Raw genomic sequence first — 19,287 nt, 5'->3', positions numbered from 1 at the left:
ATAGGGTTTTTTAAGGCTGACATGTTGTATACGTTAACTGCAAGTGTTTTATTTGGATATTCTGCAGACTGTTTGATACAGGTGTAAGTCTGGTATCAGTTTCAGTCTAGAAATGCTACTGATAGAGGAAATGAAGCTTTTACAGTAGGACTCAATGCAATTTACAGTGACAAAATTAGTGGCTTTCTCTGTCAGGTTCTTTGCAATGCGCTGTGCTACCTGGAAAAGGTCATATGTAGATATAAATACACACACATTTATATGAAAAACATAAGAGAGCAACACTTAAAAAAAAGTGAAGTATTTGAAATATTTCAGGAAGTTTTATCCAGGTGATAGAGCAGAGACTGACTAGATATGTTCTAAAGTATGCAAAAAGCTTTTTTATGCTGGGTGTTAAGTGCAGAGAACAGTGATTTTTAACTTAAAAACTGAACAACCATCTTAAAATAGAAAAAAAATAAAACAAAAATTCTGTTCTAGGAATTAAATAATCCCACAGGCTCATTGTTCAGATCGACCCACCAGTATATTCAAGTGAAATTTAGGAGAGCATGAAAAATACGTTCTCAGGTGAAATTCCAGTACAGAGTTTCTCCCCAGGACAGTTTCAGGACTGTCTTGAGGAATCACAGCTGTGATTAAAAATGCAGGAACATTCACCTCTGTACTCTGCCAAGGACACTGATAAAGCTTTTCCCCAGACTACCAAAGTCTTGCTGGTCTAGGCTTCTGCTCCCTGAGTTGAAGCAGACCTAATGACTTCCCAGCCATTCTACCTTTTGGTCTATGCCAAGAAACTCCTTCTTCCTCTTCCAGGTGTAAGAGAGAGACACAAATAAAATGAGGAAAGAATGAGGACCAAACCACCTTCCACAACCAGGTCTGTTGGCTGGTGTTTATTTTATTTTTCATTTTGTGGTTGAATTTATCTGTGGCAGAAGCCAACCACATGGTTGCCATTTAGATTTGCTATGATTTTGGTCCATGATTCCTAATTTAGAGAAACGAACTTCACAGTCAAGGTTGCCACCAGGTCTTCTTGGAATGAAGATTAAAGGCCCTCTCACAGCCTCCTATTGCATTTCAGACTAGGGATGCTGCCTTTAAATGTCATGTGCCCAGAATCAGCCTCAGTTTTTTAGTACAAATGTAATATTTTCCTCCTCACTGCCTTAAAGAGGCATAACTCCTTCATTACATACAGCAGAGTGTGGGCGTTGGCTTCTTTAATTCTCCAGTTTCTTCCAGGTGATTCCTGAAGTGACATTTGTCAACAACTTTTTATGATGGGTTAAAAATTAAAATCTGACAGGACTTTGATAAGCAGCATGGAGAGTGATGTCTCTTACTAGTAATTCTAATAGTTCCTTATTTTCATGATTCTCTTTGCTATCCAAATTCTATGGAAGTACGAGACTATGAGTGACCTTAATTTTATTCAGCAGTAGGAGAAAATTAACATCATTACTGCAGTTATTGTTGTAATATTTCATAATTACAGGGATATCCTGTTTTCAATGGCTGGTGATGTCTTCTCTGGAAGTAATTAAGTAGATTTTTGCCTGCCACCTTGAAAATTAGTAATTTAAGGAGGACGTGGCACAAATCTGCTAAACCAAGAGTGGCACAGGGAAGGTCAGTATCCATTGAATGTTTGTCCTATCTTCTGAAACAAGAACATGTTAAGTGAAACTAGCAGGATTCAGGTTCAAAACAATGAGAAAAAAGCAATAGGGTGAGAGAGCTGAGGTTATTCAGCCTGGAGAAGGGAAGGCGCTGGGGAGACTTTAAGGGACCTTCCATTATCTAAAGGAGCCCCACAAGAGAGCAAGAGAGGGACTTTTTACAAGGGCAGGTAGTGACAGGACAAGGGGGAATGGCTTCAAACTGGCAGAGGGTAGGTTTAGATTAGATATTGGGAAGAAATCCTTTACTCTGAGGGTGGTGAGACACTGGAGTACATTGCTCAGAGAAGCTGTGACTGCCCCATCTTTGGAAGTGTTCCTGGCCAGGTGGGCCAGATGGGGCTTTGAGTAACCTGCCCATGTCTCTTCCTGTGGCAGGGAGGTTCCAAACTAAACTATCCAATGGTTCTTCACACCATGAGAGGTGATGTGTGGAGCTTGTTTCCAATTAATGTTAAAGTCTGCATTTCTGAGTGAGAGGATGGACCAGGGCATGAAGGAAAAATCCATTGGGGGCTACTAGATAGAGATATCTAGCTCAGAAACTCACTTGGGCTGAAAATACTTGAAGAATAAGAGTATTAAGGGAAAGTATAATACATACTTGCTCTGCTTTACTGTTACCTAAGCATTCCCTTAGGGGACAGTCTCTTGGCTGCCAATGGCTAAGTGTTAAAAATTGGTTTGTTGAGTACTTTGAAAGCCTGGTACACAGAGATCGTGAAGCTTACAGGAGTGCTTTGCATCTTTGGGGTTCAGAAGGTAAGTTTGTAATAATTTTAGAACTTCTGAAGAATTTTTCTAATTTCTGTTCCTGATTATGATGAGAAAACTGCAGCTTTTCTAGCAGTGTGGTAGCTGCAACTAAAGTTGGCACATCATTTAGAAAACTAAGGTGCTGGCCCTCCTTTTCTGTACCTCTTAAGAATCTGTTCAACTCAGCACAGCCAGAAATGGAGAGCCTGGGATATTCAGGCTGCTTTTTTGTTTAATAATATGTAGCTTGCTAAGGCCATCTCAGGACTGGATGAATAGGTGAAATTATAACATTCTACTGTTGGATGTCTACAGTCAGTGTAAAACTGACTGTAGATGCCAAGCACACTGCAGAGCAATCATACACGTGGTTCCTTTTTAAAAGGATTTGAGACCAAATGTTCTGATACTGTAGGTAGCTTTGTGCAGGCAGAATGGAAGTGCCAGAAAGGGGGAAGAGCCTGAGTGAAAACTGGTAATGGGGTCAGTGACTCCTATGTTCAGGATCATGGCTTTCTTCTGGACTGTGTAGAAGAAGATCAAAGTGTAAAAGAGCTACAGGGATAACACAAACTTTATTTTGAAGATTCACTTGAATTAATTATTCTTGTAATTGAAAGCAACAGGTTATTGAATGAGAATGATTAGGGTAACTTTGCTTACCTGGCAGTTTTAGGAGTTTGTTTTTAAGTGATTGTGGCACCTGGATAAAGAGGGACAGGGGGGTTTGGATGCATAATGGGGAAAGTTAAAGCTTGGATGTCCAAGTGGCTTCTAAGCAGCCTTAGTGGAAAGGGAAAGGCTCTTCCATGGATGAAGAGCTGGTCAGAAGATGTCCTGGTTTTGGCTGGGATAGTTCATTTTCTTCATAGAAACTGGTACAGCACTGTATTTTGGATTCAGCATGAGGAAAATATTGATAGTACTCTGATGTTTTAGTCGCTGCTGAGAAGGGCTTACTCCAAGTCAAAGACTTTTCAATTTTCCGTGCTCTGACAGTGAGGACCTGCACAAGAAGCTCAGAGGGAGCACAGCCAGAACAGGCAGGACCTGAATTGGTCAAAGGGATATTCCATATCACAGAGTCATTCTCAGAACATGAGCTGAGAGGAGTTGCCCAGGAGTCATTGATCACTGCTGGGAGATGAGCTGGGCATCGGTCAGAGGACGATGAGAAACTGTGCATCACTAGTTTCTTTGGTTTATTTTTGTTTTGGTTTGGTTTTGTGGGTTTGTTTGTTTGTTTTTACTTTGTTTCAATTGTTAAATGGTTCTTATCTCAACCCTTAAAGGTGTTTTTTTTTTTGTTTTTTTTTTTTTTTTTGTTTTTTTTTGTTTTTTTTTTATTCTCCTCCCTATCCTCCTGGAGGTGGGAGAGAGCAAGCTGCTGTGTGGCAGACCTGCCAGCTGGGCTTTAAGCTATGACAGAAGATGAGAAACAGAAAGCAGGAGTGAATGATCAGTTCCATAAAAATGTGTGCTAAATGTTCAGAAGAGAAAAGTGAATCAAATGTGAGACCATACAGGAAAAGGATAAAGGGGACAATCAGGACTTTTGCTGATCCTCTGTACCAGTGTATCTGTGTATCTCCTGTTCCTCTGTATCTGCCCAGTGTTTTGAAGACTCTGCAGGTTTGATTCCCTCATCTCCCAAAGGTGTAGATGGGAGCTGGAAACAGTCCAGACACGAATCTGTGGTCTGACCCAGGAGACACTGCTCTGTTCTTTGTTGGTGTGTGGCTGTTCTGTGACAAGCAGATGGAGATGTGTGAGCTTGACAGAAGGAATAATCAGTGGATCAGCAGATCCAGTGTCAGAGCTGAGGCTCTGAACACATAGAGTTTCTGAGACCTTCAGAGAGTCAGCTGTAATTGTGCTCCATGTCAGAGGACTTAGTCACAGCCTTATTTGCTGAAAACAATATTTCTAACATTATTTCTTCAAAATAACTGTGATGTTTTTATGTTTTGAAGCAAGTTCAGCGCTATGAAACTTCCTTTTTTTTTCCAAAGAGGGTTGATGTATATTTTTCATGGGAGGATTAATGATGTTTCAACTACTGTATTATGTCTTCCTAAAATAAAAGCCACTGGAAATTCCTTTCAGTTCTATGAAGGTGCAATTAACCAGGCTTCAGAGAGCTGTCTTTTGGTTCTTTTTTTTTTTTGATTGTCAGTGAAATGCCAGAGGCAGAGTTTTCTATCATTAATTATAGTACAGAAGATATGGTCTGTCATTTTAAAATTTATACCTGACTATTAAACCTTCTATAACTAATATTTTTCTTCTTATTGTTCTACCTTTGTGCTTTTGATTTGGCACAACCATTAAGCATCTCCTATCCTATGCTGGTAGTTGTAATTCTAGATCTGAAATGTGTGTTGACATATGTTATTCTATCCTCTCCCACAAATGTGTCTATTTTTATGGCAAAGTTCATTTCAATACATTTGTTTTTATGCATTTGTTAATTTGCATATTGCAGGATATTGAATGTGTGAATCTCTGCTTAATTGGGAGTTGAGTGTTAATTCCTTGCAGGGGAGACTATCCCCTGAAAGGCTACTCAAGTCCACTCCAGAGGTTACTACATATCTTGGGTTCTGTGCACAGAATTAGGTGAAATGGAGAGGCCTCATTTAAAAGATGTATTCAAGCAAGGGCTCAATCAACAGCAGTAACAATGCAATTGCCTCAGAGTTAGAACAAAGAGGAAATTCCTGAGGGCCTTAAGGAATTTCTGATTGTAGAGAACACTGCTTTAGGTAGGTGGGACAAGATAGCTTTGCCTGGCTTTGCTGGCTTAAAATCTGACAGCAATGGGTGCTTTGTCGAGCGTGATGAAACGTGTGATGTGGCATTTCAGTGTGAATTGTAGCTGCTGGAGTGGTACCTCAGCACTGGTTTGCCTCTGGCATTGCTGAAATCCTCCAAACTCTCACAAGATTGCATTTTAAGGACATAATTTTCTCTAGGTCTTGCGTAATTTATTTATTATTTTTGGGTCCACTTCTGATACTGAAAACCCCATAGTTGAGGATGACTTGATTTTACAGCAGCCCTTTTAGTTGTTTAATTTGAAGTGGCGCATCAGTAGTCCAGCTCTGTCCTTCTTCCATTTGCGAGCAGAGTTGTCATTTTTGCAAGAACCATCATAAGAACAGCAATAAAACATCTATGAATAAAAGCTAGAGGTTTGCTGCCTTAGCATGGTTCTTGTAGAGTATCCTGTAGGTTAAAAAGTGTATGCAATTATTTTTCTTGTAGTGATAGACTTGTGAACACTAAGGTACTACTTTCATAGACTCATAGAATGTTAAGGGCTGCAAATGGACCTTAAAGACCAAGTTCCAACCCCTTGCCACAGGCAGGGACACCTCTCACTAGACCAGGTTTCCCAGAGCCCCATCCAACCTGGCCTTGAACACTGACAGGGATGGGGCATCCACAACTTCCCTGGGCAGCTTGTGCCACTATCTTACCACCCTAAATTTGCCTCTTTCTGTTTGTAGCCATTACTCCTTGTTCTATAACTACCATTCCTGAGGAAGAGCCCCTCTCTGGCTTCCCTGTAGCCCCACTTCAGATACTGGAAGGCTGCTGTGAGGTCTCTCCACGATGAACAGCCCCAGCATTCTCAGCCTGTCTTCACAGATGAGGTGCCCCAGTCCTCCCATCAAATTTGTGGTCTCCTCTGGACTTGGTCCAACAGCTCCACGTTCTTCTTATGTTGGGGTCACCAGATGTGGATGCAGCACTGCAGGTGGGGTCTCACCAGAGCAGAGCAGAGGAGAACCACCTTCAGCCTTCTGGCCAGGCTGCTTTAGATGCAGCCCAGGACTCGCTCGGCTTTTTGACACACCTTTTTAAAGGTTGGTGGCTGGAAATCAGCTGGCTCAGTAGATGGCACTCTGTCCTTTGGTTTGGCACTTTCGCCGCCAATAAAGCACCAAAGGTCGGTAATTATTGGATCCTCACGGTGTCGGGCTGCAGGAGCGCAGGGAGCACAGCCTTGGGCACCTCTGCCCGCCCCACAGAGCCCTTCCCCGCCGCCGCCTCCCGCGCCCATCCATCTCCGCTCGATTCCAGCTCTGGTTCATTTCGCATCTCCCGCCGTGGCTGCCCGTGGCTGGGCGGGGCGGGGCGGTGCCCTGGGGCGGGCGGGGCTGTGCTGTGCTGTGCGGGCCGGGCCGGGCCGGGCTGGCCGCACTTATTGCGGGCGGGAGGGCGGCGGCGCTGGTGCGGAGCGTTAGCGGCCGGAGCGCACGGCCGCCATGGGGCGGTACTCGGGCAAGACCTGCCGCCTCATCCTCATGCTGGTGCTCACCGTCGGCTTCTTCGTGGCCGAGCTGGTGTCCGGCTACCTGGGCAACTCCATCGCGCTGGTCTCCGACTCCTTCAACATGCTCTCGGACCTCATCTCGCTCTGCGTGGGGCTCTCCACCGGGCGCATCGCCCGCCGCAGCAGCCGCGGCCCCCGCGCCACCTACGGCTACAGCCGCGCCGAGGCGGTGGGGGCGCTCAGCAACGCCGTCTTCCTCACCGCGCTCTGCTTCACCATCCTCGTGGACTCCATCCTGCGCCTGGCCCGCCCCGAGCCCATAGACGACGCGCAGCTGGTGCTCATCGTCGGCACCCTCGGCCTCGCCGTCAACGTGGTGGGGCTGCTGGTCTTCCAGGACTGGGGCGCCTGCTGCTGCTGCCGCCGGCGGCGCCGGGCCCCCCCTGCCCCCGCGCTGTCCCTGCCCGGGGACACCCCGGACGGACAGGAGGATGGAGCAGGTGCCTTTCGGCTGCGCTTCGCCTTCCCTTCCTGTCCCGCGTCTCTCCCTTCCCTCCCTTCAGCATCCCTCTCACCCTTCCCCATCCCCTCTCTCTCTCTCGTTTTCCCTCGGGACCCGCCGAGCTGTTGGCCCAATCCTCTGTGCCCTTTCAGAGCCCCCAGGCCACCCCTGGGCCCCAGGGGGTTTCTCTAAGCTCACTCAGGCACCCGCTGCCTCCTTCACCTTGTACTTTACCCCAGGCTGCTGGTGTCTCCTCGGGAGGGGGGCGGGAGGCCTTGCCCAGGGGAGCTGGACGGGAAATGTTTTGGTTTGTTTGTGTTTTTCTTCTTGTCATCTTTGAAGTAAGTTGTTTTTGAGAAGGTCGATGTTTTTTCTGTTTGTAGAACTTATACACAACACAGCGTTTCTTCTTTGAATGCAGGTGATGCACCAAATGACCAAAAGAGCCCTGAAGAGGGGTCTGAGAAGAAAAAAGAGAAAAAGTCTGAAGCCTTGAACATCAGAGGTATGACATAGGGAGTATACTGCTAGTTTTAAATTAACTTCACTTTATGATTTCCATTTCAGATTTACTTACACACCCACAAATACCAATAACAAAGGGACTCTTCTGTGTAATTGGATCCAGTTATCTCTAGCAGGAGTATTTTGATTTTATGGACTACCATGAGGAGTAACAAATTATTGTCATACTGATTTGGCTTTGAGTGTGCTCACATTTTGATTTTTATTCTTAGAAGAGTGCAGCTGAACATTTGGAAAGGACACAAACCCTGTTGCACTCAGCTCAAGGCATTAGAGGCTTTACAGGAAGGTAACACAGGTAGCTATGAGGTACATCTTTGAGTGTCACTGATGTAATAGTTGAGCAGTTTTCAAACTTAAAATGCTTTTGGGCGGAAAACAGAAATCCTTTTAAACCCCCAGGTTGAAAATAGTTTGTCAGCATCAGGAAAAGGATTCTGAAACTTGTGCTTTAGCATGGTGTTCTTGCAGGTGTGAACCCATCCTTGGGAGTGTGTGACAGGATCAGCCCTTCCTATGGTTGTAATTTGGCAGGTCTCTGGGAATCTGTGGAGTGGGACATAAAGCTACTCCTAGGAATAAATTACCCACGTCTCTCCCTGTCTGTGTAAGCATTCCTATGCATACACGTTTATGTACCTGCTCTGAGCAGAACCAAAAGCAAATGTCTTTGAGGATAGGAAATATTGAGTTTATCCCCAATGAAAGGACTCAGAGACCTCCATCAGAACAGTAGCTTCAGGTTTCTTATGGTCACAGATCAGCAGCTGATATTACCCCAAGTTTGTGTGAGTTTGCTTTGCATGAATTCAGCTTGAGAGCTCAATGTAGCAGTCAGGCCCTTGTGTTCACTGTGGGTTTTGTTTTATGTGTGTCTGTTTTTCAAAAGTGTTCGCAGAGCTACATAAGTGCATCTGTAGGGGAAGATGCTTTGGAAAATCAAACCATGTGCTAGAGCCACAACACTTGCTAGAATGTCTAGAAGTTGGTGTCACTGGGTATTATGGCATTATAGTGGTAAGATTGTTGGGTCTTACCACTGGATAAGCAAACTGTAACACTCACGGATGAAGGAGAGAAGAGTAAGGAACCAATTACTTTGGAAAAGGCCTTGCTTAGGTATAAAGATGCTGGAAGCTTTCAAAAAAATATCTGAAGGATAAGGAATTTTGTGACAGTTATTTTAAGGTACATGTCATTTTTGATTTTTAAAAAGAAAATTTTAAATGTTACTTTAGTATGTCACCATTGTGAAATCTATTTTATTGTCTTTATAAACATTCCTTGCTTCTGTAGTCATAAAGATATGTGTCTTCAAAATTCTGATTCAATCCATACTTTTCCTTTTAAGTTAGTTACATGCTGTACTTACTTCATAGTCACTTGGCAATAAATTCTTTTGTTGTGGAACTGGAGCCTCCCTGAAAAACATGGCTGGACAAAATTGATTGGTAGAGGAATGGCTTCCTTGATTTTATTACTGGTAGAAACAGGAATTCACAAATTCTGCCTGGCAGGATTAATTATTGTAGTGTGAAATTATTCCTTTTACTGCTTGAGCATATGCAGAATAGTTCAGTTAGACTTTGGAATGCAAGCTGTTGGAAAGCACTACCTATGGTCTTACCATACTGACTTCATTTAGTAAAAATTCACTTTTCATTCCACTTTATAATCATAGCTTTTGGGATTTGATGGGGAAATGGATACACTTCTGTCTGAGCCCTAATTCTGTGATGCATTACCAGGATTATGTATTAATGACATTAAGAATGTAAAGTAAACATATTTCCAAATTCTGTATTCTCAATTACTAATTCATCAAAATTCTGACATAGTTAGTTTTTTTCCTTAACTCTAAAGAAGGCTTCTGAAACATTTTCCTGTTCTTTATAAGCTGTGCCCTCTTGTTAGTTGCCTGGGCAATGCAACTGCATCCTGCCTGTCCCTCTCGTTAGTGCAACAGCTGATAGCCCATGCTGAATCAGAACTATTTGTAAATGAAAAGGAAACACTGCAACACTGTTAGGAGGAGTAAAACCCTGTGGTAGTCTGCCAAATAGGGCAGAACATGCCTGACTCCAGCATAAAGAGCTGGACTCACCAGGAGCTTGTACTTTCTTATCTGGCCCAAGTGATTTGGAGGAACTCCAGAGGTTGTGGCCTTCATTTCTCACACAGATCAAGGTGTGTGTACAGAGCTGGCAAGAAACAGCAGCAGAGCCAGAGTTCTAGGGCTAATCCAATATCCATCATCATCAAAACTCTTTGCTGTGTTGTTAGTGAGTTTTGGGGGAGCCTTTTACAGCTTCTCACTTGAAAGTGTATGTGATAGGATTGTTAAAAAGAGATGGTTCAGTTTCTTCTCTCACAGCCCCCAAACAAAGAGTATTGACAAAGAAGTTCTCTTCCTATAGAGAGAGATGTTCTGAATTCAGGCATGGGATTTATTTATTGGAATAAAATCTGATTCTGAGCAGTAAAAACTAACAAAACTGGAACATGTTTGAGCAGTGGTGGGAAGAGGGAAGTTTATGTAGAGTAGTAAAAAGAAGAAAAAGGCACTGCTTTGATTATTGCCACTCTAGACTGCTTTGGTTATTGTAGTTTAAAGAGCAGCTAAATGTGTTACTGAAAGAGCCTGTTTTGTGTCTTTACCTTTTGTACAAAACCATCTTCATAAAATGTAAAAAGAGGTACCCAGCATTCCTCTCAGAGTAGTCTAGGCACTAAACCATGGGACTGAATCTGGAACCAGATTCTGATTTTTGGCAGGTCTGAAGGCTAGTAGTATTGATGGAACAAGGTTTAATATGACTGGTAATCAAGTTTGAGCTAAAAATTGGAGTCTGAGGGTATTTTGAGCCAGCTTAGATTTCACTTAGGCCATTTTTCAGATTTCAGCAGTGTCACAGAAACTGGTGGGGGGAAGGTAATTGTTATTGGGGGTGGTCTTCAGCTCTCAACTTCCAGGGTAGAATGGATAGATTTAGTCATCAATTTTTAATTTAGATTTAATGTGCCAGGATCTGTTTATAATCTTCATGAATTTAAGCAAGCACATTCTGTGTTACCATGGCTTTGCAGTTGGATAGCAGTCACTAGCATATCCTACATGATTAATAATGCATCCCACTCAAACAGCAGTGCTTCAGAGTCAGTATTTCCCTTGCTGTTTTTTCCAAAAGCTGTTACTGAAAATTTTAGTTAGGATATTAATGGCTGGAATGTTGCATTCTTCATGTCAAATGGAACGTGCTTGAAAAACACAGCATTACACCTCCTCCTAGAAAAAAACAAAACAAAACAAAGCAAAAAACACCAACCCCACCCCACTAATGGAAATTGTGCCATTTGTTTCAGGTGTTCTTTTGCATGTTATGGGAGATGCACTTGGATCTGTGGTCGTGGTAATTACTGCTACTATCTTCTATGTACGTCCTCTGGGGAATGCTCCGTGTAACTGGCAGTGCTACATTGATCCAAGCCTGACAATAGTTATGGTGTTCATCATCTTGTCTTCTGCATTCCCACTTATGAAGGAGACCTCAATTATCTTGTTGCAGATGGTCCCCAAAGGGGTTGATATGCAAATACTGAGTAAGTCAAATTTGTTGTTGAAATGATGTTAATTTTAATGGTGTATTTCAATGTATATGTTATTTGTGGAATGACATATTTGGATTATTTACTTGTAATAGCTCTAAATCTCAAGAACTGTGAGAAATAGTCACATGCCTGTGTCTTAGCAACATGATTCAAATCTCTCTGGATTAGTTAAAGCATGCATTTTGAGAATGTGGTACTCCAACAATACATCAAAAATACCAGGTCTTGAGCTGTTAATGCTTTTGTGGGTTATTTGTGAAAGAAATGACTTTGAGTTACAATCTTTTCCAACCTTTCTGAAAGGGCTACTTCTGAAAAGCTTCCAAAACATCTTAGAAATTTCCATTAAGGGTGGTTAACTTTGTAGCTCTTAGGCACTGTTCACACTGGTTAATTGTGGGGTAACACTGGGTATTTCAGGAATTCCCTCATGCTCAGGGCTTAAAGGAACCAGAAGATGTGGGATCTTGATGGAGGAAGTGATGCTGTAATATTTCCTCTGTGAACAGCTGGTAAATTGCCATTAGGGAGCCTGAGGGACTGTGAATCCAAAAGGAAGGGTGCCATGTTCATCACCTGAAGGCAGCTGGGAGTAGACACATTGTATCAAGTATATCTCTTCTAAAATGATAGTTTTGACACCTCTGCTTTTGGATAGGGTGCCTAATGAGACAGCTGATAATTAGCCAGTGCACCAAAGCCCCTAATACCTTTCCCTTATGTCTTCCAGCTGACAGACTATCTCGTGTACCAGGGGTCAGCAGCCTCCACGAGGTGCACGTCTGGGAGCTTGCCAGCGGGAAGAACATTGCCACTCTCCATGTCAAGTGCCAAACCCCTTCTGATTACCAAGATGCTGCTCACAAAATGCGGAAGATTTTCCACGAGGCAGGAGTCCATTCTGTGACCATCCAGCCTGAGTATACTGACCAGAAGACCTCACATCTACTGTGCAACTCTCCCTGCATCTCAAAAGCCTGTGACTCTCATCTGTGCTGCAGCCAGAGGGAGCTGCCCCGGGCTGAAACAAATGGCTACATGGAGAAAAGTGGAAGCTCACCCTCTGCACAGGACAAAGACAATGGTTCAAAGAAAAGTGACGTTGAAATCCCTATGGAGGACCCAGTGGCAGAGGAGAGCGTGAAAAACGTGAAAAACTGTGACATGTCCGATGACAAATCCCTGTCGGGTAGTACACGATTTTAGGCAATTTGCTCTGCTCTGTGGCGTGTTCTCATGGAGCAAACATATCCTGGTTGGGAAGGGGGGCATCGGTGGTTGTAGCTGAAGTTGGTGTGGCAAAAAGACTTCTATGCTTTAGCTGTAAACCAAATACATCTAAAACCCCCTTGTACCTGAAATAAGGGTTAAGATTTCCACCAAGGCTGTTGCGTTTCTGTGACTTTTGTGATGCAGCCTTACCCAGTTCCTTGCCAAACTGAGGCTGAATTCCTGCTGTTAGAGTGGATGGGGTGTATCGCTCTCTGTCTGCACTGATGTTTGCAGTTCATGGCCAGTAGCACTGGGAAAGAACCTCTGGCCTTTCCTGTGGAAGTGAGCTGTTTCTTGAAAGCCCTGTGGCCAGTAAATGATTGTACTGGGCTGAAGTACTGTATATTTATAAAGGACTTCAGTAGAGATGCTTTACTGGTCCTTGAACCCCAATTTTGGACAGTTCATTTTTAACAGTAACAATTCTGGCCAGTGGAGTTTGTGAATGAAATTAAGAGTGTCTAAGGGGAAGCACTCAGGAATTTTGACTTGTGTTATTTTCTTGATTGACTCCTGTATTTAAGGACAGAGCAAAAGCTGGTCTTGCTTCTCCACATACTGGAGTCCCAGCCTAATCACAGATGAGTGTGCTAAGGAATAGACTGCTTGTCATGAAAGCAAATAAGTACCTACTAACGTTGTCTGTACTGATTCTAGAAAATGGAAATGCAGGCAGTCATCCAATTAACTTTTATCTTTTTCACTGTTATGATTGTACAACTCAGTCTTTTAAAATTCTTATTATCCTTTTCCTGACAACACAAGTTCCAAGAGTCATGGTCTTACTTCATCATTGTGCAGGATGATTGCATTATCTTTAACACAGTCTGTCATTATTCATGCTGAATAAATAAGCTACAGTTTATTACAAACAGTTGAAATTCTGCAATTCTATTATTAAGGCATAATTTAATATTGTATTAATTAAGGAAGCACCTTTAAAGTCTTTTATGCAGTATTATCACTTAGAGGGAGCTTTATAAAAATTAAACCAGGAATTTTTTCCTGGTTTAGTCTCAATCATTTCTTCTTGACTGGTTTTAAAGGTCATGATGCCTTGAACCCTACCCTCTGCCCTGGCCCTCTTCCCCCTGCCCAAAGGTGTATCTCAAAGTGTGTTTAGTGAGGCAGTTCACTATCTTTTGGCTGCTTGCTCTTTCTGAAGGTACGCAAGAGTGCTCTAAGGAAAACAAGGTGATGCACCTTGTCACCAGTGCTGGATTTCTGGAACATATGGATTTTCATATGTTCCACAGCTTTCTGGGAGGGGAAACCCACTACTCAATCCACACTGAGCCTAGTGCTTGGTCTCCCTGCTATGCAGATCAGATCCAGAAGATCCCAAATATATTTTGCTGGCAAAACCAGCCTTTCAATGGTCTGTGTGGCCTGGACAGGCTATTTTATCCATTTACTCACAGGGACACCTTTGTAGAATAGTGGTGTCTTTACCTCAGTGACACCTGAACAGAAAGGGCAAATTGATTTCCAGATTGGGCTGGAAAAATACCAGGACCTCCTTGTAAGGATGGCTTAAAAGCAGCCAACTCCTTATTAATAAAGATGATTGCAATAATTCGATGAATATTAAAACACACAGCAGGATATTTTACTGCTTGGAATGTAATATATACTGAAGCAGTGATTTCAATCTAAATAGAACATTTCTAGAATTATGATTACCCCTTTTAAATAGATTTTTTTATGAATTAAGATATTTTATACCATTTCATTGTAAGTTTGTATCATATAAATTTACCTCTTTGTTAATATAATTAAGAGCTTGATCCTCCAGGCGCTTTGATTCCATTGGCAGCAGCAGGCTCTCACTTGGCAATTATTGCATGAGTTAATGTAAATCAGAAAACATTGTAAGAATTGCTCTGTCTGTTAAAAGCATGTGCCATGAAGTAAGTCAGCCCTTTCTTCTGTTCTTTTTTTTTTCCTCTTTATTTTCATCTATGATGATGCGTAGATGTAAATAACAAATATATTTATCGTGTTTTTGAGAACTGGAATAGAAATCTCCCAAAATAACAACAAACTCTACGGGAGAGCTTTCTTCCCAGATATCCTGTAAAATGAGCACCCTTTCATGGTTAAGCATACTTATTTGTATCTTAAATCAGGTAATTTGATATATATATATATACACATACTTTATTAAATGGTTGAAAGCTGGAATGGCAGTACTTACTCTGGGATTAAAGAAAACTAGTATGTATGATGTTGGGGCATTTGTCAAAATGGACAGTTTTTATTCTTCCTGTGTTAAAACCGTGGCTATGTATTTTTTTAAAACTTTTTAAAAGTGTTGTAAATACAACATACAATACAATGAAATAACATTTTTAAACTTTATTTTCTCTTGTCTGGTTGAATGTACTGTAATTGTTGCCTGTGAATAAATGGGAAAATACCAGGGATTATAGAATCTTCATAGATTTTGAAGATAATAATGACAGATTTTAAATTTGCTTTAATACTTAAGCAAGCAAAACCAACAGAGCTATGTTATTTATGGGATAAGCCTTGCTCTTTTTTGGGGACTTTCAGGGTATTCAACTAAGGTTTCTGACCACCATCTTTGCCCTCATTTGAGTAACAAAATATTTTCCTCCTGTACTGTGTGTCCCCTCTCTACTTCTGCGGGAGACTTCATTCCAATCTGTGTGTATTTCGTATTGGCATATTTCCCTTCAGCTCTTGCCATTTTTCTTCTAATTCTGTTGAGGCAGGCTTCCCTCATTTTGAGATACAGTATATTTCCATGTTAGCCCTTATCTCTGGGCACTTGTTCTGAATTCTGTTTTGTAGCTTACTGCACTGTCATAGAAGCTCTGTTCTGGCCTCTTTAGCTGAATTACTTTGTTTCACTCTCTGACAAATGCAGGTTGATTGTGCTGCTCTGTCCTCTTCAAGCACTGCCTTACGATTGTCTCTCTTGGTTTTTGGGTTCTCTTTCAATGATTGTCCCTTCTGTCTGTTGCTGCTGGTGGCAAAGGAAGTGTGCTTAAATTATGTGTGACTTTCAACTGGTTGTCCAGCTCCTGTGGATGTGATCCATAGCCAGTCCTACATGTGACTTAGTAGGATGATGACAAAACCTTTGCTAGGCTGGCCAGATCATTCTGCAGTAAAAGTGAAACCTGGAATAACATGACACTGAAAGCAAAAGCAATTTAAGGGCCTTTGTCAGCTGTTTGCCTTTTCTTGAAGGGAATCAATTCTTTGTCACCTTTTCACACATGCCAAAAGTGCCAATTTGATTTTTTCCCTTCTTCTTCTGAAACCCTCTAAATGCAGGTGTTGCCTTTACTCTTCATTATTAAGAAAACTGCTACGGTTTTCAGGAGTATTGTCTTTGTTTTGCCAGTTTTCAGCTGATTTCCTTTCCCTTGTCTTCCTTACAATACTTACCTTGACTCATAGTGCAAGTGTGTTTTTTCCCTCTTAGTGTTTTTTCTCGTTGTTTCTTCAATAAAAGCAGGATGGTTTTGATAGCCTGGTCATGGTGATCTACCAATAATACAGTTTAGAAATACCTTTTTATGCACTGGTTTAATTTTTTGCACTCCATTCTACTAAAATACACCCACTTTCTGGTTTTGCTATGTGACATACCTTACTACTGCAAACCAGTGTTTGACCTTCTTTATTTTTTTTCTCTTCTTTCCCTCTCCCATTCCTTATTATAATGCTTACTGTCCTGAATACTCCCTTTTATTCTGAACTTTGAAGGGAATATGCCAGCACCTAGATTTTTCCCAAAGAGATGTTCACTACCCAAGTTCTATGGATGGCTTGATGTGATCTACTCCTAAGGACTATTTTGTGTCCTGTGGTCTGTGTAGAAGTGTAATCCAAGTAGTCATCCTGAGAATATGAACACATGTGTTTATGTATAATTAAATTCTTTATAAACGCTCTGCCTGAATTAACTTCTTAAGAAAGGTGGATTTCTAAACCTGGGAAGGTATAAAGAAATCAGGAGGGTTCATGGGTCATCCATTAACATCTTGGGGGAAAGCTTGGCAAAAGATAATTCAAAAGCTATGAACATTCCTATAAGTTCTACTACTTACTCTGCTGTACAGTGGAAGCACTTTCTATGTTAAATACTTTATTTGAACAGTGATACCTTGATGTGAAGATGTCACTGTAGAAGATTGTTACATTTATGGAGCCGTGTTGCTTAAAAGTTTCCTTCAGTTTTTCTGTTCCTTATGTGATTTAATGTGCCAAAATGTAATTTCCATGATTGCTGAATCTCACTGTGGTTTTATTACCCATTAGTGAGAAATGACTTAAGGTTTTAGGTACAGCTATATTTTTATCAAAATGAAGCTTGAATGTCTTGTAAATAAAGTGTATTTTTAAATAAAACTTTGTTCTGAGCCTGATGTATGCTAGCAATAGGGAGCTTGTGTCTCTGCATAATTTTAGAACTTTTGTATGAGTGAAATTTGTTCTCATCCTGTGAGACAGTTAATGTTGCAAATTTTGTATGTGTTTAGAAGAAAAGGGGATCAACACTCAAAAGCTTTTCTTCTGCAATCAGCCTTGTATTTTGCCACATGGAGAAAATTAAACATGTATGATTTTCACTACTGGGTTTCATGACCTGAATGTACATGCTGGAAATGGGATGAGGTCTAACACTACAAGTTTAGGTGCTGTTTTTGGAGCAGCAGTCCTGGAGATGCTTCTCTCTTCTTAGCATCAGTATCAGGTATCTTCCAACTGGTCCCTACCCTATTGTGTCCAGTTCTCCAGCTGTTTATGTCCCTACTTATTTAGTTAACAATAATCAATAAGGAGGCAGTGGTCATTGTGCTAGGCTTTGGGATTTTTTTATTCTTTGGTTCTGTCTGAGTGGCAGATGCTACATAAATGCTCCATAAGAAATTCAGTTCATGTTTGGCCAATATATTGCCTGTGCTTTTGTGTGTGGTTGGTGTCACTCAGCTTGTAGACGATGGACAACTAATGATTTGGAAGACAGAACTGAAAAATTTTTAAAGCAGTTCCTGACAAAATTAAAATTGTATGTAGATTCATAGGATATTAAGGGTTAAAATGGACCTTAAGCATTACTTAGTCCAACCCCTCCTGCCATGTGCAAGGATATTTCCCACTAAACCAGGTTGCTCAAAGTCTTACCTAACCTGATCTTGACCTCCAGGGTTGAGGCATCCACAAACTCCCTGGGCAACCTCTTCTAGTGTCTAATCACCCTCACAGAATTCTGAAGAATTTCTTCCTAATATCTAACCTAATTTTTCCCTCTTTCAATTTGTACTTATTATTCCTGGTCCTATCCCTGCAGTTCCTGAGGAAGAGTCTCTCTCTGGCTTCCCTATAGCCCCGCATCAGATACTGGAAGGCTGCTATTAGGTCTCTCCACAACCTTCTCCCCCATGATGAACAGCCCCAACATTCTCAGCCTGTCTTCCCAGGCAAGGTGGTCCAGTCACCCTTTTTGGCCTCCTCAGAGTTGCTCCAACAGCTCCATGTCTTTATGTTGGGGTCATCAGATCTGGATGCACCACTGCAGGTGGGGTCTCATCAGAGCAGAGCAGAGGGGGAGAATCACCACCTTTGACCTGCTGGCCACACTGCTTTGGATGCAGCCCAGGGTATCTTTTGCTCTCTGGGCTGCAAGCACACATTGCCAGCTCTTGTTGAATTTTTCATCCACCATCACCTCCAAGTCTTTCTCTACACAGCTGCTCTCAGCCACTTCTCTGCCCAAGCTGTGGCTGTGTCTGGGATTGCCATGACCCAGGCACAGGACCTTGCAAAGGAACAGTTTCCCTGCTGCACAGACTGACATGAAGCACCTGAAATTCCAGGACTTCTCTACACAGAGGGCCTTATTTTGTATCTTGGTCCTTTTGGAGCAGAAGGTGTTTTTCCACATTAGAGGGCTGCTACTGTTTTGGTACTTTTGTACTCTCCAAGAAGCCACAGAAACAGGATGAGTTTGGGCTGGATGTGGTAGATTGTGTTTTTAAAAATAGCTTCTAAAAAAGTCCACAATCTGTATAGCTTCTTATGCATTCAATATTAGTTTATGCAAAATATTTATGCATTCAAGTTATAATATATATTTGCAATTACAGTTTGTTGTTTTCCAAATGCGTGGCTTTAAATCCATACCTTTCTGCATGGACATTTTAGGTGGCTGCTATAGATTCCCCACAAATGGGTGCATGTCTATCTGCTGAGGGAAAATGCTTTCTGACCTGGTGGAAATCTCAATCTGACCCAAAGCTGTAGTAAGAACTGAGGAAATAGCAGTGATCACAAATGAGGGATGAAGGGTCAGTCAAATTCTCTGACAAATTTAGAATATATTTGGGGGGCAGATAGGGAAATTTCCAGTTAGGATAAGGTGGAGGTTCAGTAAAACAGAGTAGGAAGTGTGCAATGAAATGCCAATGGAACTTAACGAGGTATTCATCAAGAATGAGTAAGCCTCTATGTCTTCAAGGACACAAGCTTTGCCCTCTGATTCAAATATGGAATTTATTGTTGAGTCCTAGTCACCTTTTACAGGCAGAGAGTTACTTTGCTATAAAATGGTAGCTGGGAAAGCATGATTGCAATGCTTACCTTACCATCAGCTGTTTAGAGAGCCACTGGGGGTT

General features: G+C 41.9%; 1 protein-coding gene across 1 annotated transcript; it reads left to right on the top strand.

The window, feature by feature from the left end:
* Positions 1-6,622: 6,622 nt before the first annotated feature.
* SLC30A10 (solute carrier family 30 member 10) lies at positions 6,623-16,951 on the top strand. The gene is made up of 4 exons (XM_083858083.1): positions 6,623-7,226; positions 7,650-7,733; positions 11,117-11,353; positions 12,093-16,951. The coding sequence occupies exons 1-4, from the start codon at positions 6,719-6,721 to the stop codon at positions 12,566-12,568; spliced, it is 1,305 nt and encodes a 434-aa protein (XP_083714209.1). The 5' UTR covers positions 6,623-6,718; the 3' UTR covers positions 12,569-16,951.
* Positions 16,952-19,287: the final 2,336 nt, after the last annotated feature.

Source organism: Zosterops lateralis (assembly GCF_965231275.1).
Source record: "Zosterops lateralis genome assembly, chromosome: 3".
In the NCBI taxonomy this organism is placed as follows: Eukaryota; Metazoa; Chordata; class Aves; order Passeriformes; family Zosteropidae; genus Zosterops; species Zosterops lateralis.
Note: the sequence above shows the minus strand (reverse complement) of the source record. Positions and strands in the feature narration are given on the sequence as shown.